The sequence below is a fragment of the Camelina sativa genome, chromosome 19 (assembly GCF_000633955.1).
Source record: "Camelina sativa cultivar DH55 chromosome 19, Cs, whole genome shotgun sequence".
Classification (NCBI taxonomy): domain Eukaryota; kingdom Viridiplantae; phylum Streptophyta; class Magnoliopsida; order Brassicales; family Brassicaceae; genus Camelina; species Camelina sativa.
This window is the reverse complement of record NC_025703.1, coordinates 4,812,866-4,839,597: the sequence shown is the minus strand read 5'-3', so window position 1 is coordinate 4,839,597 and position 26,732 is coordinate 4,812,866. Positions and strand designations below refer to the sequence as shown.

Here is a 26,732-nt window from a genome sequence, read left to right as displayed (position 1 = left end):
GACCAATGAACAAGCTTTGGTTTTGTTTCTGATTAGAGGTTTTGTTGATAACGAACCTCATTTAGGACCACTAGGAATGAGATAAAAGAAGGGCTTTTGTAATCAGTCTTCTTCGTTTATTTCTCCAATTCTAAGTTTTAAGAATTTTTCTTGTTGTTGTAATTGTTATGGTAGATGAATAAAGCTTGGGTGGGTCTTGAGAAAGCGTCAGATGGAAACTTCTTGTCCAATGTCGGATCTAAGCTCCAAGTAATAATAACTATCTCCACTTCAGATTTTCTTTTGTTGCCCATCTTGTTTCATGAATATTGTACCTACCCTTTTCTCTTGCATTTTGATAAACAGAGTATGCAACATTTTTGTGGATCCTCCTGTCCAGAATGTGTTGATATCTCAGCCAGATCAGGATTGGCCAATGCCCAAGATGAGGGTGAGAGGTTACTGCATCATGTGTGAAGATCTCTTGAGTTTCTGACATCAGAGTTCCATTTTCTGAACTGATTTCAGAACTTGAAATATGTTTTAGACTGTTTAGGAACCCAAAATTAGAATCTACCATTGGAGCATGCCATTTTACAGATTTTTAAAAATGTTTTTAAGTTAATTATTTCCAATATTATAATTACAAACATGCTTAAATACTTTTTTTGGCACCCAACCGTTGAACATGCTCTAACTACTCTTGACCTTTTCATTTAATGATTTTTATGGTCAAGTCCCGCCTTTGACTATTCAAACGTAAAGACTTTTAAAAGTATTTGCGTTTCAACGTCAAGAACACTTTGTAGAAAGACTAGTCATAATGTGAGTCAGTCAAGCTGTGTTGGATTTATTATCTTTGTAGATTAGAGTGTATTATGATTATTATGTTTATAAAAGAGATGCGTATGAAACCATGCATGTTATTTACCATCTCACAATTTCCAGTTTTCTTCATTATTTTATAATTCAAGGAAATTAAAATGAAAGGCTTGTGGAACTCGACGGGTATTATTCCAATTACTCTTTCTTTTGTTTTATTTTTCATTTGTTATTTCGAAGACGTGCTTGGGGATCCTCCTACTATTACGCAGCATTTTTTTGTGTCGTCCCGAACAAAGGGATGCACTTCTTGCTTTCAAAAACGAGTTTCATATTGGGAAGCCTAATCCTTCTTGTATGCGGTATAAAATTGAATCTCATCGGAAGACGGAGTCATGGGGGAATAACAGCGACTGTTGTGGTTGGAAGGGTATCACGTGCAATGCCAAGTCCGGAGAAGTGGTCGAGCTAGACCTTCGCTGCAGCTTTCTCCATGGCCGGTTTCATTCCAATAGCAGTCTTCAAAAACTTCCTTTTCTAACCACTCTTGACCTTTCATTTAACGATCTTAGTGGCCAAATCCCGTATTCCATTGGAAACATTTCTAATCTTATCAATCTCGGGCTTTCTGAAAATTATTTCAATGGTCGGATTCCATCTTCTATTGGAAACCTTTTTCATCTCCTCTATCTCTACCTTAATGGTAATCAGTTTAGTGATCAGATTCCATCTTCAACTGGAAACCTCCATCGAGCTATGGCTTAATGATAATCAATTTTCTGGTCAAATTCCATATTCAATTGGAAACCTTTCTCATCTCACCTCTCTCCACCTTGGGAGAAACAATCTCGTTGGTGAAATCCCATCTTCTTTTAGCAATCTAAACCAACTAAACGCCTTATTTGTTGGTAGCAATATGCTCAGTGGAAATTTTCCCAATGTACTATTGAACTTGACATGTTTGTTACTGTTATCACTCTCCAACAATCAGTTCAGTGGCGCGCTTCCTCCTAATATCGCTTCACTATCAAACTTGATAGATATTGATACAATTGGCAATGCTTTCACTGGAACTATCCCTTCTTCGCTCTTCACCATTCCTTCTTTGACTGGAATTTATTTCCGTAATAACCAACTCAACGGCACTCTTGAGTTTGGGAATGCATCTTCACTGTCTAACCTAAAATGGTTAGTCATTGGCAACAACAACTTCAAAGGGCCAATCCCGAGATCCATTTCAAAATTAGTCAACCTCTTTGGATCTTGACCTTTCTCATTTCGACACCCAAGGCCGCCCAGTTGACTTTAGTATCTTCTCCCATCTCAAGTCTCTCCAATTTCTGTTCCTTTCCTATTTAAACACCACTACTACGATTGACTTGTATGATATCTTATCATATTCCAAAAGCCTCTCTTATTTAGATCTCTCAGGCAACCATGTTTCAACAACAAACTCGGTTTCAAATCCCCTTTCAGATGAGATAGATTATTTGAGCTTATCAGGCTGCGGTATCACCGAGTGTCCAGAGCTCCTAAGAACCCAACATGAAATGATGAGTCTAGACATCTCCAACAACAAAATCGAAGGTCAAATTCCTAGCTGGTTATGGACTCTACCAAAGTTGTTCTTCGTGAATATTTCCACAAACACTTTCATCGGTTTCAAAAGATCAAAGAAGAAACAAGGATTATCCTCTGTCTGGAAATCGTCTATAGTTCACTTGCTTGGCTCCAACAACAACTTCACGGGCAAGATTCCTTCTTTCATTTGTGCATTGCGTTCTGTAAGCACTCTCGATTTATCTAAAAATAACTTAAACGGTTCAATCCCTCGTTGTATGGGAAATCTCAATAGTACTCTTTCAAATCTAAACCTTCGGCAGAATAATCTTAGTGGAGGTATTCCAGAGGATATATTTGAAAGTCTAAGGTTGCTTGATGTCGGTCATAACCAACTTGTGGGAAAGCTTCCAAGATCTCTGAATGGTTTCTCAACTCTTGAAGTTTTGAACGTTGTAGGCAACAGAATCAACGACACGTTTCCCTTATGGTTGGCTTCTTTACAACAGCTACAAGTTCTTGTCCTTCGCTCCAATGCATTCCATGGACCAATACATCAAGCCTCGTTCCCTCAGTTGCGAATCATCGACATATCACATAATCACTTCGACGGAACTTTGTCATCAGATTACTTTTTGAAGTGGACTGCTATGTCATCACTTGGGACCGACGAAGATCAGCCTCCCGAAAAGTATATGGGAGGTGGATCACGCAATTACATGGGAGATAAATCAGGCTATTACCATGATTCAATGGTTTTGATGAATAAAGGTGTAGAGTTGGAGATGGTATGTATCCTTAAAATCTACACAGCAATCGATTTTTCGGGAAACAAATTTGAAGGAGAGATTCCAAAGTCCATCGGTCTAATGAAAGAGCTTCATGTGCTCAACTTGTCAAACAATGCTTTCACTGGCTGCATCCCTTCATCTATTGGGAACCTGAAAGCTCTCGATTCGCTGGACGTTTCCCAAAACAAGCTTTCAGGAGAAATTCCACAAGAGCTAGGGGATCTCTCTTTCCTTGCGTACATGAACTTCTCTCATAACAAACTTACAGGCCTAGTACCAGTGGGCACTCAGTTTCTAACGCAGCCTTGCTCTTCTTTTGAGAACAATATGGGACTTCTTTTTGGCCCTTCTTTTGACGAAGTTTGCAGAGATATTCACACGTCAGCATCGCATCAAACACCGGAATTAGAGGACAAAGACGAAGAGGTGATTAGTTGGACAGCAGCTGCGATAGGATTCATACCTGGTATTTCCTTTGGATTTACGGTTGGATACATATTGCTTTCCTACAAACCAAAGTTGTGGTTCATGAACCCTTTCGGTCGAAACGATCGTAGAATTAGGAGAAGCACTCCAACTCACTAGAGAGGTAACGTTCGTTCTGAGTTTTGAACGAGTTTGTTAGTAAGCATTAGAATAATTCAGTAGATAATATTTCAAAAATATGTCCGTAGTTGATACCGAATTTTATGAAATATCTCTTTGATCTTTCATTTTCGTATACTATAACCAGAAGTTCTATTCTGATGATTAAACTGATGAATTTTAATAATGTAAAGATCTCTCTATGTTTGGACTTCACATGGAAACTTTATCTGGTTGCTTTCTTACATACACAATCCTTTGGTGCTTTCAGGGTGTCCAAGAAAACAACAAGAATGAGGCGTGAGAGAGAAAGCTCATTCTATCTGCATTTATGGTTTGATAACGTTTAAGAGCTCTCATTGCTTCTCCATTATTAAACAAGGATGAAAACTTCAGGTGCCTCACCAAAACTAGCAAAGATCTCTCTTTCTCAAGTGGCTAGTTAATGAATTTCTTAGCGCATTTTGCTTGTGATTAAGTGAACCAGAAGAACATGTACAAGCTTCGGAATGGTTCAAAGCTTTTAGTTTCATGTAATAGTTAAAATCAAACCTATTTATGTCGAAGAGCAATGGAAGTGAATAAAAAAATATCATATACCTATTTTTCAGCAATACATACTGAAACTGAAGCATACAAAGTCAAGGATTATAAATAAAAGAGGAAAGAGTATTCCTTTAGAGTGACTTTCAAACTCGGGAGTCAAATCATTTCCATATTCCATATCATATACCAAATCATTTCCATGTTCAAAAGACAAGAAGTAGCTAGAGAAGCATTACAAACTCCAAGAGTTTATTCTTAATTTGAGCTTACCATGCATGTGCTTAAAAACTTCCATTGCTCCCTTTTGGCCGAAGTATCTCCCTTCTTGATTCAAGAACCAAGAGTCCAAACAAAAGATAAGAGATTTTGTACTTGAAGCAAGTAGTGTGATAGAAGTATCAATTTGTGAGTTTTGCGAAGTATTTTTACCAGCTCCATCTCCAAAGTAATCATCCTCTCAGCTTGTTTCATCTGAGTATGCTTCAACTCCTTGACTTCCGACAATATCTAGCATAGAAAAACATATTCATAGTAGTTTCAATAGTGGGTCATAAGCAAAACTGTTTTTTAATATATCCACGAAGGTGAGGAACCACAAGGAGATTTAGATATACTTCTTTCCTCAAAGTACCAGGAAATCTTCTCATCCTCCCAAGAATGACGAAACTGCTCCCATGTTACCTACAAAGCTCTGGAGACCATCCTTATCCTTAGGGTCCTCCAAAATCTTGTTCAGTCCATCTAGATGCAAAGCATAGGAGTGTGATTTGTGTTTACCTTCTTTTGCTCTTAGGAATAAAGGTAAAAAGAAAAGCTGTGTGCTGGACAGCACCTTTCCTACGTTTGAAAACGAATTGCCGGTACTCCACTTAGACTTCTGCACCTGACCTAGTGGCTTGACTTTTATTTGCCTAGTGGCTTGACCTCGGTCTAGTTCAAACCAAAACATCTTTTCATCCTTGTAGTTCTCCGAAATTACTGGGCTGAACTTTTCTTCAGGCAAGGGCTCACACCGCACTCGGACTCGAACCTTTACCTGTGCCAAAAATTTGCAGAACGAGATACATTTCAACTTAGAAGACATTTGGGTAAATCAGTTAAAGGAAGCGTTCTGTAGTAAGTAAAGGTACCTGAGCAGGATATGGACTTGGATCAGTCCCATTTGGAGACCAAGCTTTGGGATCAATGTTAAGTACTTTTCGTTCACTAGCAGCTTCAAAGATGCCGTGAACAGGAACAGCGTCAAACCAGGATCAATGTTCTTGATATAAGCCATGTGAGAGGGACTGGTAAACCTGTTCACAAATTAAAGAAATCTTCTAAAATAAAATAAAAAAATACCCTAAAATTGGACAAAAAAATCCCCAATCTTCTATGAAAACATCGACACCACACAAAAAACACGCTCTTAATACGGGTAAGCAAAGCAATTAAATCCTCCTTATACAATTGACAACAAAGCATACAAAGTTACAAAACACATAAAGAAACATTTTAAATTCAATAAATAGATTGACAAAAGATCAAAATTTTGAAAAAATAACAAGATGTTACTCAAGAGATGCAATTATTTAATTGAATTTAAATCAAATTTAGATTACAGAATAATAGAGATATTTTAAGAAATATATATATTTAAAAATTAATTGAAACTTAATAAATGAGATAAAAGCCTCATTTTAAAGATTATATTATATTTTGAACAAAATCTAATATTTGGGGGGGGGGGAAATATAACAATCTGTTATGCATAATTTATAACAAGAAAAATATAAATTATAATCTATACTATTGAAAATATTTATTTTCTTATTTTATCAATATAATAAAAGTTTGAACTATATAATATTGAGAACATATATATATATATATTATTTTTAGAACTTATTTATATTTTTATTCTTTTTTTGTTTGACGACAAAAAAAAAACAAACCAACATCACAACAACCAAAGGGCCTGCGTCTTATTTTTTATCCCCTGTACTAATGGGCCTTAGCCTTTTCTGGGTTTTTTTCTTTTGCGCAAAATTGATAAAGTCTTGACGCTGAGACACTGTCGAATGTCGATATCAATTACCTAGGGAGTCATTACACAACCAATAACATCTCACCTTGATTCATTTCTTTTGGGTGATTTAATTTTTTTGGTTGGACAAACAAATTTTTTTTTTTTTTTTTTTTGTGAAGTTTCCTGTACGTTATTAAAAGCAAGACAAAATTTATGGAAATCGACTATTCAAACGTAAAGACTTTTTTAAGTCTTTGCGTTTTAAACTGAAAGAACATTTGGTAGAAAGACTAGTTTATAATGTGAGTCAGTCAAGCTGTGTTGGATTTATTACCTTTGTGGAGTAGAATGTATTATTATTGTATGTTTATAAAAGAGATATGGGAACGAAACCTTTTTATATTTACCATCACAATTTCCAGTTTTCTTCATTAATTTTAAATGAAAGGTTTCGGGAACTCAACGATTATCATTCCTATTTCTCTTTCTTTTATTTTCTTTTTCATTTGTTATTTCAAAAACGTGCTTGCGGCTCCTACAACTAGGCATTTTCTGTGTCGTCCCGAACAAAGGGATGCACTTCTCGCTTTCAAAAACGAGTTAAAGATTGGGCAGCTTCAGCAAAATTGTATGCATGATAGCTTTAAATCTCATCCGAGGACGGAGTCATGGGGGAATAACAGCGACTGCTGTAGTTGGAAGGGTATCAAGTGCAATGCAAAGTCCGGAGATGTGATCGAGCTAGACCTTCACTGCAGCTTTCTCCATGGCCGGTTTCATTCCAATAGCAGTCTTCAAAACCTTCCTTTTCTAACCACTATTGACCTTTCATTTAATGATTTTTATGGTCAAGTCCCGTCTTTGATTGGAAACNCAAGTCCGGAGATGTGGTCGAGCTAGACCTTAGGTGCAGCGGCCTCCATGGCCGGTTTCATTCCAATAGCAGTCTTCAAAACCTTTCTAATCTTCTCGCTCTCCGCCTTTCTGGAAATGATTTCAGTGGTCAGATTCCATCTTCGATTGGAAACCTTTTTCATCTCACCTCTCTGGACCTTTCTCAAAATCAATTCTCTGGTCAAATCCCAAATTCAATTAGAAACCTTTCTCACCTCTCCTCTCTCGACCTTTCTTATAATCAGTTTTCGGGTCAGATTCCATCTTCGATTGGAAACCTTTCTCAACTCACCTATCTCGACTTTTGGGGTAACAATCTCGTTGGTGAAATCCCATCTTCTTTTNCAACTCTCCGCCTTTTGGGAAATAATTTTAGTGGTCGGATTTCATCTTCGATTGAAAACCTTTTTCATCTTACCTCTCTCCAACTTTCGTTTAATAGTCTCAGTGGTCGAATTCCATCTTGGATTGGAAACCTTTCTCAACTCACCCATCTCAGCCTTTGGGAAAACAATCTCGTTGGTAAAATCCCATCTTCAATTGGAAACCTTTCTCAACTCACCCATCTCGACCTTTGGGAAAACAATCTCGTTGGTAAAATCCCATCTTCTTTTGGCAATCTCAACAAGATGACCAGCTTTCATGCAAGTCAAAATGCTTTCACTGGAACTGTCCCTTCTTGTCTCCTCACCATTCCTTCTTTGAGATCTATTGATTTGAGTGATAACCAACTCAACGGCACACTTGAGTTTGGAAATACATCTTCTTCACCATCTAACCTAAAATGGTTAGTCATTGGCAACAACAACTTCAAAGGGCCAANTATGTTGGTATTAATATGCTCAGTGGAAGTTTTCCCATTGTACTATTGAATTTGACAGGGTTGTCAGAATTATATATTTCCAACAATCAGTTCAGTGGTGCGCTTCCTCCTAATATCACTTCACTATCCAACTTGAGAGATTTTGTAGCAAATGGCAATGCTTTCACAGGAACTATCCCTTCTTCTCTCTTCACCATTCCTTCTTTGACATCTATTTATTTGGGTGGTAACCAATTCAACGGCACTCTTGAGTTTGGGAATATATCTTCTTCACCATCTAACCTAGAAGAGTTAGACATTGGCAATAACAACTTCAAAGGGCCAATCCCGAGATCCATTTCCAGATTTGTCAACCTTTCGTATCTTGGCCTTTCTCATTTCGACACCCAAGGCCGCCCAATTGACTTTAGTATCTTCTCGCCTCTCAACTCACTCGAATATCTTGACATATCATATTTGAACACCACCACTACGATTGACTTGAATGATTTCTTATCATATTCCAAAAGCCTTTCTGACTTAGATCTCTCAGGCAACCATGTTTCAACAACAAACAAAAGTTCAGTTTCACAGGAGATATATTCTTTGAGCTTATCAGGCTGCGGTATCACCGAGTTTCCAGCAGAGCTCCTAAGAACCCAACATGAAATTGAGTTTCTAGACATCTCCAACAACAAAATCGAAGGTCAAGTTCCTGCCTGGTTATGGACTCTACCAAATTTGGAGTATGTGAATCTTTCCAACAACACTTTCATCGGTTTCCAAACATCAAACAAGAAACAAGGACTATCCTCTGTCCGGAAACCATCTATGGTTCACTTGCTTGGCGCCAACAACATCTTCACGGGAAATATTCCTTCTTTCATATGCGAGTTGCATTCTCTAAACACTCTCGATTTATCTGAAAACAACTTTAACGGTTCAATCCCTCCTTGTTTGGGAAATCTCAATAGTACTCTTTCAGATCTAAACCTTCGACAGAATAATCTAAGTGGAGGTCTTCCAAAGGATATATTTGAAAGACTAAGGTCGTTTGACGTCGGTCATAACCAACTTGTGGGAAAGCTTCCAAGATCTTTCATCCGTTTCTCTACTCTTGAGGTTTTGAACGTGGAAAGCAACAGAATCAACGACACGTTTCCATTCTGGTTGGGTTCTCTACAAAAGCTGCAAGTTCTTGTCCTTCGCTCCAATGCATTTTATGGACCAATACATCAAGCCTCGTTCCCTCAGTTGCGAATCATCGACATATCACATAATCACTTCGATGGAACTTTGCCATCAGATTACTTTTCGAAGTGGACTGCTATGTCATCACTTGGGACCGACGAAGATCAGTCTTCCGAAAAGTATATGGGAGGTGGATTTCCCTATTACTATAATTCAATGGTTTTGATGAATAAAGGTGTAGAGATGGAACTGGCACGTATCTTAAAAATCTTAACAGCAATCGACTTTTCGGGAAACAAATTTGAAGGAGAGATTCCAAAGTCCATCGGTCTATTAAAAGAGCTTTGTGTGCTTAACTTGGCAAACAATGCTTTCACTGGCAACATCCCTTCATCTGTGGGGAACCTGACAGTTCTCGAGTCGTTAGATGTTTCCCAAAACAAGCTTTCAGGAGAAATTCCACAAGAGCTAGGGGAGCTCTCATTCCTTGCGTACATGGACTTCTCTCATAACAAGCTTTCAGGCCTAGTACCAGGGGGCACTCAGTTTCGGACGCAACGTTGCTCTTCTTTCGAGGTAAACCTGAGACTTTTCGGCCTTTCTTTTGATGAAATTTGTAGAGATGCTCACACGCCAGCCACAAAAGTATATGAAACGTCGGAATCAGAGGAAGAAGACGAAGAGGTGATTAGTTGGATAGCAGCTGCAATAGGATTCATACCTGGTATTTCCTTTGGGTTTATGATTGGATACATATTGCTTTCCTACCAGCCAGAGTGTTTCATGAACCCTTTTGGCCGAAACAATCGTCGACGGAGAAGCACCACAACTCACTAGAGAGAGGTAATTTTCGTTCTGACTTTTTAACGAATTTGTTAGTAAGCATTAGAATAATTAGGTGAACCCTATTGGTCGAAACACTACAACTCACTAGAGAAGTAATGTCCTGACTTTTATATGAATTTGTTAGCAAACATTACAATAATTAGGTGGATAAATATTTTAAAAATATGTCTGTTATTGATACCAAATTTTGTGAAATCTCTCTTTGATCTTTCATTTTCGTATACTACACCCACTCGGTATTGTTCTGACTTCTAAATGAATTTGTTAGTAAGCATTAGAATAATTAGATGGATAGTTTTTTAAAAAATAGGTACGTAACTGATATCGAAATTTGTGAAATATCTATGTGATCTTTAATTTTCGTATACTACACCCAGTCGGTAATAAAACTGCTGAATTTTAAGGATGCAAAGATCTATCTGTTTGGACTGCTTTGTCTGGTTGCTATCTTACATACACAATCCTTTGGTGTCAGGGTGTCCAAGAAAACAACAAGAACGAGGCGTGAAAGAGAAAGCTCATACTATCTGCATTTATGGTTTGATAACGTTTAAGAGCTCTCATTGCTTCTCCATTATTCAACAAGGATGGAAACTTCAGGTGCCTCACCAAAACTAGCAAAGATTTCCGATAATATCTAGCATAGAAAAACATATTCACAGTAGTTCCATTAGTGTGTCATAATCAAAAACTGTTTTTTAATAGTTCCGAGAACAATGGATGACCTAAACTTACCTCAGTCAATATATCTACGAAGGTGGGGGATCCCATTTCCGTCTTGAAATGATTTTAGGATTAGAGTCGGATCTCTTCTTTCTCAAGCAGATGTTCGTTTTTATAATCAATCTAAATAAAAAATTTCTTCTTAAGCTTTCTTCACGTTCTTCTTTTCATTAGGATTTTAACTTTTTCCAAAAAAACAAATATTTTTGGGAATCAAACGGAAACAAATATTCTTGGGTTCAGCCCTAAGCTCAACCCCTTTGTTCACCTCTCTTTATTTTAAATCAATACATTTAAATTGTTTTAAAAAAAACAAAAATTAAGGAAACAAAATAAACCAAAAAAAAAAATCATTAACAGAAAATTATAATAGCTTTAACGGCGTTGTCACCTTTTCTTTTTAGGTTTTCTTCATCCTCTTTTATTGGTGCTGAGAAGAAAAAACAAAACGTCATTATTATCAAGACAAGAGACGACGTTACGTTGTTTATCACGTTTCAGTTAAATTCATGTAAATATTCCACCTGCTTACCCCCGAGAGAGGCACACGTATGCACATCTCTATATCCACACGATGAACTTTCAATTTCTCAAAAATAAAAGAAAAGTCAGAGATAGTCATTACCTGCAACTAGTTTCATATTTGTTCTTTACATGTTTCTTTTATTTCTGAGTAAAGGTAGATTCCATGTACTATTGACGGTGCAAAAACACCATGTCTCCAACAATCAGTTCAGTGGCGCCCTTCCTCCTAATATCGCTTCACTATCAAACTTAAGATTTTTTGACGCAAGTCACAATGATTTCACTGGAACTATCCCTTTTCGTCTCTTCACCATTCCTTCTTTGATAGATATTTTTTTGAGTGATAACCAACTCAACGGCACTCTTGAGTTTGGTAATATTTCTTCTTCACCATCTAACCTACAATCTTTATCCCTTGGAAACAACAACTTCAAAGGGCCAATCCCGAGATCCATTTCCAAATTTGTCAACCTTCAGTTACTTGACCTTTCTCATTTTGACACCCAAGGCCCAGTTGACTTTAGTATCTTCTCGCATCTCAAGTCACTCGAAGATCTTGCCCTTTCCCATTTAAACACCACCACTACGATTGACTTGAATGATATCTTATCATATTCTAAAAGCCTCTCTTATTTAGATCTCTCAGGCAACAATGTTTCAACAACAAACAAGAGTTTTGTTTCAAATCCCCCTTCACAATTGTTCCGAGTTTTGCGCTTGTCAGGCTGCGCTATCACCGAGTTTCCAAAACTTCTAAGAACCCAACATGAAATGTGGTTTCTAGACATCTCCAACAACCAAATCCAAGGTTTCTAGACATCTCCAACAACAACCTGGCTGGTTATGGACTCTACCAAAGTTGGAGTACGTGAATCTTTCCAACAACACTTTCACGGTTTCCAAAGAGCAAAGAAGAAACAAGGACTATCCTTTCACTGGTAGAATTGTTGTGTATAGTTACGATTTTATTTGTAAGTATTACATATTATTCGTAGCAAAAAAATATTTGTTACTAATTTGTTACAAATTTAATTAGTAATTATTTGGTCGTAGCAAATTTTACCTCTGTCACTAATTGTGGTAATTTACTACTCATTAGATACTAGACAAATTGTAGCAAATAGCTACTATTTGTGACTTATGTCTGTCGCAACTTGCCACACATTGAGTTGGGTAAATTAGTAGCAATTAGTTACAAAAAGTCACAACAGTCCGGTCGCAAACTTGTTACAGTTGGAACCCTTAGAGCATCGCCAACGGTAGATGCATTAGGTTCCAAATTTTTTGTTAAAAACAATAAAAGTAATGTAAATGACAAAAAATTTAGATACATGAGAATCTATCAAATGTTGGTAGTCCAATGGTAGAACTTAAAGGTTCTAAAAATTTAAAATTTTGAAAACTAAAAACTTGTGACACAATCAAATATACTTGGAACACAACTAAAAACCAATGACAACAACAAACATTATCGAGTATCTTTATGCTTGATCTTCATATTCGTAGAGAAGAGCGATCAACATTTGCTTGATCTGCAAAAAATTATCACATTCAATAACTGGCTAGTATTCAAAGCTTTCATGACTAGTATTTAAAGTTGCATAACATAGAAACATTGCAAAAGATCTCTTTCATGACTAGTATTCATTGCCTATTCACGTTCAATGTAACATGTGCAGTCCATGTCGTTTAATATCAAACATATCAAATATCTGCAAGGAAGCATATACTTTTTTGTTAAGTGGACCGATCATAAACAGAACAAAACATGTCATTAGTTATCAAAGATATGATTTATCCATTCCTAGATACTGATGGTTGTTAAGAGAAGAAAAAAAGAGCAAAGGAGAAGGACAGAACGGAGGAGAAGGAAAGAAGGTGGTTGTTAAGAGAAGGACAGAACGAAGAAGAAGGAAAGAGCAAAAGAGAAGGATAGAGTGAGCAAGGAAAGAAGGTGTCTTCTCTACATAATCAAGAAGCTGTAATTAATGTTTTTAGCAATGAAAGAGAAAGGATCATTTATCTAATCTACAACTACCAAACAATCATTCATTTTTCACCGAAAATACACTGAGCATAAAAAACAGATTCAAGTTTTAAAAAACCGATTCAAGTCTAAAAGAGATACCATTGTATAACAAGTGGTTTGTTTTAAGTGTGACATTAGAAGTTTTGGTTGGTGGTTATAGCAATCAATGACCAGTTGATAATCGATGCAGCTAAATGTCAATGTCCAAGCATTTATCACCAAAAAATAGTATGGTCTTCACCTAATTTGATATTACAAACACAGGATAAAGAATCATGTACCTTGCTTCAATTGTAAAACGACAACCGCATGTCTCCAACGGTGTGTGTTCAGTCCATTAACCTCAACAAAAACAAAGATAAAGAAATGTAATTAAGACTTGCAGCATATTCAAGAGAACATCAAACAAACTGAGACAACAATAAAATCAAACAAACTGAGGCAAACTTTCTTATGAAAACGAAATAAAATTCAAACAATGGATTATAAACAAGAATACAACAATCTAAACGCCTAATTTCGTACCATGAGAAGGATATTGGATTATTGTTGAACGAAATCTCTCTGATTTCGAGTCTCAAATCGGAGATTTGAGATGATGTAATCGGCGGTGGATTGTCCTCTCACTCAACGGATTCAAACAGATTCACACGATGGACTCAATTCGCCTCTCAATCACCGGATTCACACAACAAATCGACGATTAGATCGACATCGGCTCTCACCAAGAGAGAGAGAGAGAGTTGATTCAGTTTTGGGGGGAAAAAAAAGAGGAAGAGAGAACACGGGTGCAAAGACGAAGAGACTGGTGTCACCGTTACCAACATAACAAACCTTTGCTGATTCATCACCACTCCTTATTGTTCTCAAAGAGATAGAAACGAGGCTTAAAGCTTTCACCTTTCACACACCATTAGAGCGACCTAGAAGACAACAATCTAAGACAAAGACTTAACCAGAGAGAAAAACACGAACGTGTTAAAGACCCACGAATCTAAATCCACCAAAAATTAAAAAAAAAGTCAAAAAAGAATTTTGATTCAACAAACCTGAAAGATGCGTCACCATCTGAGACAATTGGAGGAGATCTTAGTAATCTTTGTCCCAGATCTCGAAACCTCATACAAACGACAGTTACGGTATCTCATTGGCTACAGACTTTTTTGTAACGAAATGAGTAGTAAATTTGCTACAACCATATTTCGTCTTAGCTATATATAATATTGAGAACTTATTTATATATATATATATATATATATATATTATTTTTAGAACTTATTTATATTTTTATTCTTTTTTTGTTTGACGACAAAAAAAACAAACCAACGTCACAACAACCAAGGGGCCTGCGTCTTATTTTTTATCCCCAATACTATTGGGCCTTAGCCTTTTCTGGGGTCTTTTCTTTTGCGCAAAATTGATAAAGTCACTGTCGATCATCAATCACCTAGGAGAGTACACATTACACAACTAATAACAAAGTCATCTCTCCTTGAATTGATTTCTTTTGGGTGATTTAATTTTTTTGGTTGGACAAACACTTTTTACTTGTTTTGAAGTTTCCTGCACGTTATTAAAAGTAAGACAAAATTTGTGGAAATCGACTATTCAAACGTAATTCAGACGTGAAGACTTTTTTAAGTCTTTGTGCGTTTTAAACTGAAAGAACATTTGGTAGAAAGACTAGTTTATAATGTGAGTCAGTCAAGCTGTGTTGGATTTATTACCTTTGTGGAGTAGAATGTATTCGTATTATATGTTTATAAAAGAGATATGGGGACGAAACCTTTTTATATTTACCATCACAATTTCCAGTTTTCTTCATTAATTTTAAATGAAAGGTTTCGGGAACTCAACGATTATCATTCCTATTTCTCTTTGTTTTATTTTCCTCATATTCATTTATCATTTTGAAGACGTGCTTGCGGCTCCTCCTAGGCATTTGTGTAGTCCCGAACAAAGGGATGCACTTCTCGCTTTCAAAAACGAGTTAGAGATTGGGCAGCTTCAGCAAAATTGTATGCATGATAGCTTTGAATCTCATCCGAGGACGGAGTCATGGGGGAATAACAGCGACTGCTGTAGTTGGAAGGGTATCAAGTGCAATGCCAAGTCCGGAGATGTGGTCGAGCTAGACCTTAGGTGCAGCGGCCTCCATGGCCGGTTTCATTCCAATAGCAGTCTTCAAAACCTTTCTAATCTTCTCGCTCTCCGCCTTTCTGGAAATGATTTCAGTGGTCAGATTCCATCTTCGATTGGAAACCTTTTTCATCTCACCTCTCTGGACCTTTCTCAAAATCAATTCTCTGGTCAAATCCCAAATTCAATTAGAAACCTTTCTCACCTCTCCTCTCTCGACCTTTCTTATAATCAGTTTTCGGGTCAGATTCCATCTTCGATTGGAAACCTTTCTCAACTCACCTATCTCGACTTTTGGGGTAACAATCTCGTTGGTGAAATCCCATCTTCTTTTGGCAATCTAAACCAGCTAACCTCCTTATATGTTGGTATTAATATGCTCAGTGGAAGTTTTCCCATTGTACTATTGAATTTGACAGGGTTGTCAGAATTATATATTTCCAACAATCAGTTCAGTGGTGCGCTTCCTCCTAATATCACTTCACTATCCAACTTGAGAGATTTTGTAGCAAATGGCAATGCTTTCACAGGAACTATCCCTTCTTCTCTCTTCACCATTCCTTCTTTGACATCTATTTATTTGGGTGGTAACCAATTCAACGGCACTCTTGAGTTTGGGAATATATCTTCTTCACCATCTAACCTAGAAGAGTTAGACATTGGCAATAACAACTTCAAAGGGCCAATCCCGAGATCCATTTCCAGATTTGTCAACCTTTCGTATCTTGGCCTTTCTCATTTCGACACCCAAGGCCGCCCAATTGACTTTAGTATCTTCTCGCCTCTCAACTCACTCGAATATCTTGACATATCATATTTGAACACCACCACTACGATTGACTTGAATGATTTCTTATCATATTCCAAAAGCCTTTCTGACTTAGATCTCTCAGGCAACCATGTTTCAACAACAAACAAAAGTTCAGTTTCACAGGAGATATATTCTTTGAGCTTATCAGGCTGCGGTATCACCGAGTTTCCAGCAGAGCTCCTAAGAACCCAACATGAAATTGAGTTTCTAGACATCTCCAACAACAAAATCGAAGGTCAAGTTCCTGCCTGGTTATGGACTCTACCAAATTTGGAGTATGTGAATCTTTCCAACAACACTTTCATCGGTTTCCAAACATCAAACAAGAAACAAGGACTATCCTCTGTCCGGAAACCATCTATGGTTCACTTGCTTGGCGCCAACAACATCTTCACGGGAAATATTCCTTCTTTCATATGCGAGTTGCATTCTCTAAACACTCTCGATTTATCTGAAAACAACTTTAACGGTTCAATCCCTCCTTGTTTGGGAAATCTCAATAGTACTCTTTCAGATCTAAACCTTCGACAGAATAATCTAAGTGGAGGTCTTCCAAAGGATATATTTGAAAGACTAAGGTCGTTTGACGTCGGTCATAACCAACTTGTGGGAAAGCTTCCAAGATCTTTCATCCGTTTCTCTACTCTTGAGGTTTTGAACGTGGAAAGCAACAGAATCAACGACACGTTTCCATTCTGGTTGGGTTCTCTACAAAAGCTGCAAGTTCTTGTCCTTCGCTCCAATGCATTTTATGGACCAATACATCAAGCCTCGTTCCCTCAGTTGCGAATCATCGACATATCACATAATCACTTCGATGGAACTTTGCCATCAGATTACTTTTCGAAGTGGACTGCTATGTCATCACTTGGGACCGACGAAGATCAGTCTTCCGAAAAGTATATGGGAGGTGGATTTCCCTATTACTATAATTCAATGGTTTTGATGAATAAAGGTGTAGAGATGGAACTGGCACGTATCTTAAAAATCTTAACAGCAATCGACTTTTCGGGAAACAAATTTGAAGGAGAGATTCCAAAGTCCATCGGTCTATTAAAAGAGCTTTGTGTGCTTAACTTGGCAAACAATGCTTTCACTGGCAACATCCCTTCATCTGTGGGGAACCTGACAGTTCTCGAGTCGTTAGATGTTTCCCAAAACAAGCTTTCAGGAGAAATTCCACAAGAGCTAGGAGAGCTCTCATTCCTTGCGTACATGAACTTCTCTCAAAACCAACTTTCAGGTCTAGTTCCAAGGGGCACTCAGTTTCAAACGCAGCCTTGCTCTTCCTTTGGAGATAATCCGGGACTTCTTTTTGGCTCTTCTCTTGACAAAGTTTGCAGAGATGCTCACACGCCAGCATCGCATAAACAGTATGAAACACCAGAATCAGAGGACGAAGATGAAGAAGAGGTGATTAGTTGGATAGCAGCTGCAATAGGATTCATACCTGGTATTGTATCTGGTTTGACGTTTGGATACATATTGGTTTCCCACAAACCAGAGTGGTTCATGAACCCTTTTGGCCGAAACAATCGTAAAGGCAGAAGCACCACAACTCACTAGAGAGAGAGGTAATGTTCCTTGTGGCTTTTTAACGAATTTGTTAGCAAACATTTGGATAATTTTATTAAAAAATATGTACGTAATTGATACCGAATTTTGTTGGAAATATCTCTTTGATCTTTTATTTTCGTATACTACATCAGAAGTTCTAATATTTCGGTAATTAAACTGCTGAATTTCAAGAATCTAAAGATCTGCGTTTTGGACTTAACATGGAAGATTCCTCTGGTTGATTTCTTACAGGACACAATCCTTTGGTGCTTTGAGGATGAGGCGTGAGAAAAATGAAGTTTCATACTATCTGCATTTATGAGTTTATAATGTTTGAGAGCTCTCGATGCTTCTCCAAATCTGCCCGTTATACAACAAGGATGGATACTTCAGGTGCTTGACCAAAACTGGCAAAGATCTCTCTTTCTCAAGTGTCTAGTTAATAACTTTCTTAGCGCATTTTGCTTGTGAATAAGTGAACTAGAAGAGCATGTACAATCTTTGGAATGATTTAATGCTTTTAGTTTAATGTCAATGTAAGTTTCATGTGATAGTTAAAATCAAACCTTTTTTTTATGTCGAAGAGCAATGGAAGCGAGTAAACAAAAAAACTACCATATACCTATTTTCTGCAATACATACTGAAATTGAAGCATACGGAGTCAAGGATTAGCAACAAAAGAGGAAAGGGTATTCCTTTAGAGGTACTTTCAAACTCGGAGTCAAATCATTTCCATATTCTCTGTTTTTTCTCACATTTGTTCAAAAGACAAGTAGCTAAAAGAAGAGTTTATTCGTAATTTGAGCTTACCATGCATGTGCTTAGAAACTTCCACTGCTCCCTTCTTGATTCAAGCTGCAAGATCCCAAACAAAAGATAAAAGATTTTGTACTTGAAGCAAGTGTAATAGAAGTAAAATTTGTGAATTTTGCAAAGTATTTTTACCAGCTCCATCTCCAAAGTAATCATCCTCTCAGCTTGTTTCATCTGAGTATGTTTCAATTCCTTGACTTCCCACAATATCTAGCATAGAAAAACATATTCACAGTAGTTCCATTAGTGTGTCATAAGCAAAAACTGTTTTTTTTTTTTCTATAGTTCCGAGAACAATGGATGACCTAAACTTACCTCAATCAATATATCTACGAAGGTGGGGGATCCCATTTCCGTCTTTCTCAAGCAGATGTTCTTTGTTGTTCGTTTTTATAATCAATGTAAATAAAAATTTCTTCTGAAGCTTTTTTCACGTTCTTCTTTTCATTAGGATTTTAACTTTTTCCAAAAGACAAATATTTTTGGGAATCAAATGGAACGATTATTGGATTCAGCCCTCTAAGCTCAACCCCTTTGTTCACCTCTATTTATTTTAAACCAATACATTTAAATTGTTTAAAAAAACTAAAATAAAGAAAACAAAATAAACTAAAAAGAGAAATCATTAACAGAAAATTATAATGGCTTTAACGGCGTTGTTGCCTTTTCTTTTTAGGTTTTCTTCATCCCCTATATATTAAAAGATAAACATTCCAGAGAAAAAGCTGAAGTATCGTCGTCATAGAGCTTTGTAGCCAATTTATTATTCATACTTAGTATTCGATAAAATTACATAAAACTGCCACTGCTATATATATATATATTTTTTTGTCAACTGCCACTGCTATTCAATTTATTTATATACACAATATTTTGCTCCTATAAATTCTAAAATTGGTAAATATTATTCAAAAATTAATAAATATTACCCCTACATATTTTCAAAATTAAATTAATTTCATTACGTATTGTAATATAATAATATAACTATATTATGAGATGTAAAATATATATATATATATATATATTTAAAATCATTTTTTCAAAAATATAAATAATGTTATCTTTTTAATAATTTTATAAAACTTTAATAGTGAAAAAAACGAAGATCATTTGAAACTGGCTCAATGTTTATTCTTTTGCTAGAAACAATAACTATATCTGCCCAAAAGAGCATATGATCACCAATTGAAATAATTGGATAACTATGTAGTTAAACATTATATATAAATATGTAGTTATAGTGTTTTTACAGAAATTTTAAAATTTAGAAAATTCAGTCCAATAAAAATGAAAATAAGTAATAATATTATACAAATAGCTGAGATATATATGGATCTAATGACCAATTAAAATTTATAAAATTCAGTGATATAATACCGTAACTAAGACTAATTATATAAGGGATCTAATGAGCAATTATAGTTTCCCCCCTCCCCCCCCCCACACGAAACAATTTTGTAATTTTATTTCTCCATCAATTACGGACACATATATTACTTTAAAAAAACTAATAATATCCGAATTAATAGAATTCTTCTTAATAAAATACCTTATGTATCTCCTATATAAAATATTTTATATCCTATTTTATTATTTGCCCTTCTCTTACTATATTATTTACATTAAATTGTCATTAGTATAACTAAGGAATATTTCATTCAATAATTGAAGAAAATCTATACTATTAATTGGGGAATACACTTAAGGGTTTTTAAAAAAATCATATCAAATATCCATGTTGTCAAACTGACCCAATTTACATATTAAGAAGAAAAAAAAAGATTAAACAACAGATTTATTATATTTTAGGAAATCGTTCAAATTAGTTCCATAATAATCAGGTTATGAGAATTTTGTGTGGATATATTCATGTATGAAAAAATACCGGACGAGAATTTTGGGAACAAGAATTTAAGCAGAACATATGCGGACATACTATTTACTAATGTGAATTACGAGGAATAGGGTTTTTTGGGTCAAAAAAAATTAAACATTGCAATTAGACATATTAGACGGGTTTGATCACTTGACAATTATATTTTTTTTTAAAATTATGCAAAAATAATTCCGCACCTGCGGGTCTGAACCTAGTCCTCTTTTATTGGTGCAGAGAATAAAACAAAACGTCATTATCAAGACAAGAGACGACGTTGTTTATCACGTTTCAGTTAAATTCATGTAAATATTCCACCTGCTTACCCCCGAGAGAGGCACACGTATGCACATCTCTATATCCACACAATGAAATTTCAATTTCTCAAAAATAAAAGAAAAACCAGAGATAGTCATTACCTATTACCTGCAACTAGCTAGTTTCATATTTGTTCTTTACATGTTTCTTTTATTTCTGAGTAAAGGCAGATTTTAAATGGCAAAAGTCAACATATCCCATCGTGAATCAAGAGATCGTAATCAGCTTGTATAGGATTATGCATGCTTCTTTCTTTTCGTTTGTAATTATGTTATCTTAGTCTCGTCAAACTTGCTGACATAATATATACATAAAACACGTACATTTGCATATATAATTTTGGAATCAAACTTAATTCCAACACCAAGAAGATTTCGATCAAGGAATGTGTTTTGAAAAGTAGCCGATGAGTTGCAGATGTCAAAGATAATCGTTTTCATATATCTCAATGGTTCTTCTTGGTCTGCACACGAAGTATCATTTATCGAGTATCTACTAAAGATTTATCTTTTTTTTATGAAAACGATTTAATGATCTATATTAAAAATTGAGATTTAGATCAAGGAACAAAGGTGCATAAACCCATTGAGATTCCGATCAATATATAGTACATGGAATCTGCAACTCATCGGCTAGTTCATGAACATCGGAGGCTTGCCTCTTCGACGAACATTTCATATTTGGGTGTTGGGTCACTCTCTCCATAACCAGCACAAAGTACATTCCAATTTTGCCCACAAGCTCCTGAGATTATAATGGAACAATTGGTTGGAACAAACAACTTGTCTTTTGAAGTTTTCTGTTACGTTGAATAAAAGTAAGGAAAAATGTGATTATTCAAATGTAAAGACACTTTTAAGTCTTTGCATTTTAAACGTGAAGAACACTTGGATTTATTAGAAAGACTAGTTAATTATAATGTGAGGTCAGTCAAGCTGTGTTGGATTTATTATATTTGTGGAGTAGAGTGTATTATCTATATTAACATTTTTAACATTTTTGAAGTACATTTTGTATTATGCCTTTTTAGTTTTTCTTAATTACTTTGTTTTATTTACAACATTAACCCTTATCAATTTCCTAAAATAACATTTTGTAGAAATTCAATTAATGGAACTATTTAAAACGATCTAATTTGATACGTTCATTGCCATAAATATTTTCACAACATCTATTAACCCCTACAGATTTTTCTAAAATAACATTTGTAGAATGTCAATTAATGGATCTATTTAAACCAACCTAATTTTAAACGTTTATTGCCATACAAAAGTTGAAAATATATATACATTATGTTTGTTCCTAAAACAACTCTATGCATTAAATGATTAATCCTATAAAAATCTCAAAATCTATTTTAATAGATGTTTGGTGGCTGTAGGACCTATTCCGTTTAAATGACACAACATCATTTGAGTAACAAATTTAACTCGCGGTGTATTGCAAGTTAAATAACCAAATATTGTCCTGCGGTGTATTGCGGGTTAAATAAGAGTGGGATGAGTGAGATTGGTGGGATTGGTGACACTTTTAGATGTGTACCAGGAGATAAATGTATTACTAGACTATACATATACCACACAGGTTAAAACTTTGAAAACACTATAAAAATCTATATTTTGAATACTTATATCAAATACCTGTAAAATTTTATATTTTTAAAATTAATAAAATAATAATAAAATAACAAATAAATACAATATAAATTTTAAAATTTTAAAATTAAAAATATTGTACCGCGGGTTGAATCCTAGTTATTATCAATACAATAAAAGTAGTATGTTTCTATATAGAGCTTGACACTTCAGATTTTAATTTCAAGCATGTGCTAACGCCTGGTTTAAAATGAATAAATGAAATTATAACAATTAATACACCTAACCAAAAATGCCAACATGTAAATATTTCAATTGTCAGATATAATACCAAACCGAGAAACATATATTCGCCTACAATCATATATTTTACATTCATGAACAGATTTTCAAGTCTAAAATCATATGTTCCCCTCAAACATAGAGAAGAAATATCTTGAAGCTCTGAGACAGAGACAGAGACATAGGATCATTGAGGAAACAGAGAGGAACACATAGGAACCAAAATGGATCTCAAGAGAATTGATGATTTCAAAGATCCGTGACAAGGTAGGAGGAGCGGCCATTAACTCTCCACGAAGCCTTGTGGTTTTTACTCGTTCAGCATCATGATTTTGCTTCACAGCCAAATCACTTTCCGCACCAGAATACTCAAGCAGTATCCGAGGTTCAAAAACCACTGCATCGAGATATTCCACCTCAAAATTTTGAAAAGCATCAGAAATCTGAGACTGCCAGCGCTGAGGTACTCCTTGATTAACTCTCCACGAAGCCTTGTGGTGCCATTAACTCTCCACGAAGCCTTGTGGTGCCATCTCTCCTCCCGTGCGTCGGTGATCAACTTCTCTCCCGGAGCTTCACAAATTAAGGGTTTATCTCATCTCTCCTCCCGTGCGTCTGCTCCATCAATCAGGTTCAAAGAATAACAAGTCCAAGTCAAAGTCGAAGCCAACAGATCCCGAAATGGAAGAGGAGCTCACCGGAGCAGGATGGATGAAGAGGAGGAGAAGAAGCAGTATAAGCCATTTCTTGAGCTCAAGCAGATCTAATTCAACCACCACCACCACCACCACTACGACATCATCATCATCAAAATCTCTAATTTCGTCATCAAGCTCAGGTTTCAGAACTCATCCTCCTTATTTGAACACCCCCACCAAGAACTACAAGCAGTTCTTGAATTACACTTTTGCTACCAAACAAGTGGGAGAAGAGGAAAAGAAGACCCACAAAGACTACTCGTGGCTGGACAAGAAACTCAAGGTGATGGAGAGCCTCTCGGAGAATCAGAGCAACTGGGCTAATGATGAAGATGATGATCAGAGAATAAAGAGAGAGGGATATGATGATGGAACGGAGAGTAATTCAAGTTCTGATCTCTTCAAATTACAAAACTACGAGTTGTCTCGTGGAGGCTTGCCAGTGTACGAGACTACCAATGTAGCTAACATTAATAATACTCATATGATCAAACTCTCTTGAGCGTCATCAACTCCATCAGATCTTGGTAATAACACCCATAAAACAAATTGTTTGTTTTTTCTCGATTTGTTCTTGTCTGATTGCTTCAGTTATATGTATTTTTTTTTTTGGATTTCTTGGGTTTGATTGTGGCAGGCCTGGATTGTGGATGCTTTAATAGTATTTTTTGTTTTGTTTGAGATTTGAGGATAGACTTGATAAAATTTCTAATTTTTTCTTGTCTATCACATGGATTCTGTTTCCATATCTTTACGTTTTTTTTCCTTGTACAATGTTGTTAATATGTTAATATCAGAGTACGTAGTAAACCATTTTTATGTCAGTAGAAATGAGAAATTTGTCACTTACATATATACAATTGAGTAACATTCACCGACCGGAAAAAATTGATCTATATATATATGTAAAAGATCATATAAAGCGTTGATAAGGGAAACATAATCAAAGCATTGAGAACCAGAAATATTATATGGCATGGCATGGGACCAATAAACAAAGTTTCACCAGCCGGTTAAGTTTTTTGCTTGTTTTGTTTTTTCCTTTACATTTGTTGGTTGTTATAAGTCCATTCTTTTTGTCCTCGGTTAGGAGTCTTAATAAGTTAGAAGAGATCTGCATACGAAATCATATGAAGATCAATAGTGATGCTGCAAGAAAGAGTCTTTTTAACCTCATTGAATTTGGTATTATCTTTTTTTTTTTTTAAGTTCAAATTATTTTAGGATAAAATAAAAGAACTTGTAGCTACATAATGTGGTCTTAGAATTGAAAATTCTAAGCTTGACAGGGTTGTTAGGTTTACATATCTCCTACAATCAGTTCAGTGGTGCGCTTCCTCCCAATATCACTTCACTATCAAACTTGGGAAATTTTTACGCAAGTGACAACGCTTTCAGTGGAACTATCCCTTCTTCTCTCTTCTCCATTCCTTCTTTGACTGTATTTTTTTCCGGTGATAACCAACTCAACGGCACTCTTGAGTTTGGTAATACATCTTCTTCACCATCTAACCTACAATCGTTATCCCTTGGAATAAACAACTTCAAAGGGCCAATCCCAAGATCCATTTCCAAATTTGTCAACCTTTCGATTCTTGACCTTTCTCATTTCGACACCCAGGGCCACCCAGTTGACTTTAGTATCTTCTCCCATCTCAAGTCTCTCCAACATCTTGACCGAGTTTCCAGAGCTCCTAAGAACCCAACATGAAATGTGGTTTCTAGACATCTCCAACAACAAAATCCAAGGTCAAGTTCCTGGCTGGTTATGGACTCTACCTAAGTTGGAGTACGTGAATCTTTCCAACAACACTTTCATCGGTTTCCAGAGAACAAAAAAGAAACAAGGACTATCCTCTGTCCGGAAACCATTATTGAGGTACTTGCTTGCCTCCAACAACAACTTCACGGGCAAGATTCCTTCTTTCATATGCGCATTGCGTTCTCTAATGACTCTCGATTTATCTGAAAACAACTTCAACAGTTCAATCCCTCATTGTTTGGTAAATCTCAATAATACTCTTTCAGTTTTAAACCTTCGTCAAAATAATCTTAGTGGAGGTCTTCCAGAGCATATATTTGAAAGTCTAAGGTCGTTCGATGTCGGTCATAACCAACTTATGGGAAAGCTTCCAAGATCTTTGATCCGTTTCTCTTAAAAAAACTACAGCTCTCTGAAGACTGGTTTCTTATTATTATATGTTGTGCGGGTCTGCCATGGTTTGAACTTTGAAGGTGAAGACGAAGAAGAAGACTCTCGCTTCAACAAATCCTTTTTAAGTCTAAGAGTAGACTGAGATATTTTCCTTTTGTTTCTCCTTATTGTTAGAAATTTGCTTATTGACTCTGTTTTGTTTACTCTACTAAACAGCAACTGATCTATTTTCTTCTCTCTTGCAGGAACAAACCCGTCAGCTCACACAAAGACATCTTCACAGAGAGAGACATCGTCTAAGCAGGCATGCAGTTTCTTTTCACCCTTTGGATTTAAGTTTTGATCTCTTATCTTAAATACTAACGTTGGTTCTTCTGATTCACTGAGCAGAGAAGAGAGATATGGACAAATCCTATATCGTTGACATGTAAGTTTTCTCTTTTTTTGTTTGTTCTATTTCTTTCATGTTTATCCCCCAGCCAATGCGTTCTGTAATATGTTTTATTGATCTACCAGCAAATCATCTTTTGCCTTCTTCTCTTTTTCTCTTTTGCAGGAAGAATGGCAAGGGCTAACCAAGCTGGATCACACATAGACGTCTTCTATTTCATTAACAAAAGTAAGTGTTATGAATTTCTTATTGATGTTAATGGTTAAATTCAGACTTGATAACTAAAGATGGTTTCTCCTAATTTTTTTATGTGCAAATCGGAGATGGTTTGAAGAATGATGAAGGATACTCAATATTGCTTAAGGTTTTCTTTCTATCATCAGCACCACAATCCATAAGTGAAGACCGAGAGAATGGTTCACTTTCTTCCCATTATCACTACGGATGATGATTCCTTTCGAGGGTTTTCAATTTGGCTCTTACAAATTTAACTAACGATGCTTCTTCTTCTTAATTCTGTATGTGCAGATCAATGGTTTGAACTATGAATTATGTAATTCGGACTTTGGGAATATATTAGGGTTTATATATATTTTCTGGTTTTTCTCATTCGTGTTGATGTTTTAATTCAGAGACTTGATAACTAATTCTCTAATTTTTTTTTTCAAAACTAAGAACCTCACTCTTATAAGTACAATTTTAATTAACAAACAATAGATTCTTATTTCATAGAAGTACACTTTTTAATATTAAAAAATGTAAGAACCCAAAAATACAAACCTACCAATAAAGATG

The 26,732-nt window shown here is 35.8% G+C and overlaps 4 protein-coding genes and 2 long non-coding RNA genes across 9 annotated transcripts; 5 read left to right on the top strand and 1 right to left on the bottom strand.

Annotated features, from left to right (window-relative positions):
• Positions 26-4,446, top strand: LOC104764839 (receptor-like protein 12). Of its 2 annotated transcripts, none has more exons than XR_002036714.1 (2): positions 26-987; positions 4,009-4,446. XR_002036714.1 is itself a non-coding variant. In XM_010488439.2 (2 exons), the coding sequence occupies exon 1, from the start codon at positions 2,352-2,354 to the stop codon at positions 3,735-3,737; it is 1,386 nt and encodes a 461-aa protein (XP_010486741.1). In that variant the 5' UTR covers positions 26-2,351; the 3' UTR covers positions 3,738-3,741; positions 4,009-4,446. The 2 variants fall into 2 exon arrangements, 1 of the variants encoding a protein (XP_010486741.1); XM_010488439.2 differs by having other exon boundaries at positions 26-3,741.
• LOC104767438 (receptor-like protein 12) lies at positions 7,970-10,648 on the top strand. The gene is made up of 2 exons (XM_010491464.2): positions 7,970-10,021; positions 10,500-10,648. The coding sequence occupies exon 1, from the start codon at positions 7,970-7,972 to the stop codon at positions 10,013-10,015; it is 2,046 nt and encodes a 681-aa protein (XP_010489766.1). The 3' UTR covers positions 10,016-10,021; positions 10,500-10,648.
• On the bottom strand, positions 12,574-14,497 carry LOC104764840. 3 transcript variants are annotated; one of them, XR_763798.2, is made up of 4 exons: positions 14,351-14,497; positions 13,827-14,251; positions 13,583-13,643; positions 12,574-12,804 (listed from the first exon to the last, which is right to left on the bottom strand). It is a non-coding gene; the product is annotated as an uncharacterized LOC104764840 (long non-coding RNA). The 3 variants fall into 3 exon arrangements; XR_763799.2 differs by having other exon boundaries at positions 13,827-14,239; XR_002036707.1 differs by having other exon boundaries at positions 13,827-14,224; positions 14,351-14,496.
• Positions 15,088-17,817, top strand: LOC104767437 (receptor-like protein 12). Its single transcript, XM_010491463.2, has one exon. The coding sequence runs from the start codon at positions 15,136-15,138 to the stop codon at positions 17,815-17,817; it is 2,682 nt and encodes an 893-aa protein (XP_010489765.1). The 5' UTR covers positions 15,088-15,135.
• LOC104767435 (protein BIG GRAIN 1-like E) lies at positions 23,249-24,132 on the top strand (the record flags this gene model as incomplete). The annotated part of the gene is made up of 1 exon (XM_010491462.1): positions 23,249-24,132. A coding segment is annotated over one exon (645 nt), but the record flags the coding sequence as incomplete, so codon positions are not given.
• LOC109131043 lies at positions 26,180-26,527 on the top strand. The gene is made up of 2 exons (XR_002036775.1): positions 26,180-26,353; positions 26,466-26,527. It is a non-coding gene; the product is annotated as an uncharacterized LOC109131043 (long non-coding RNA).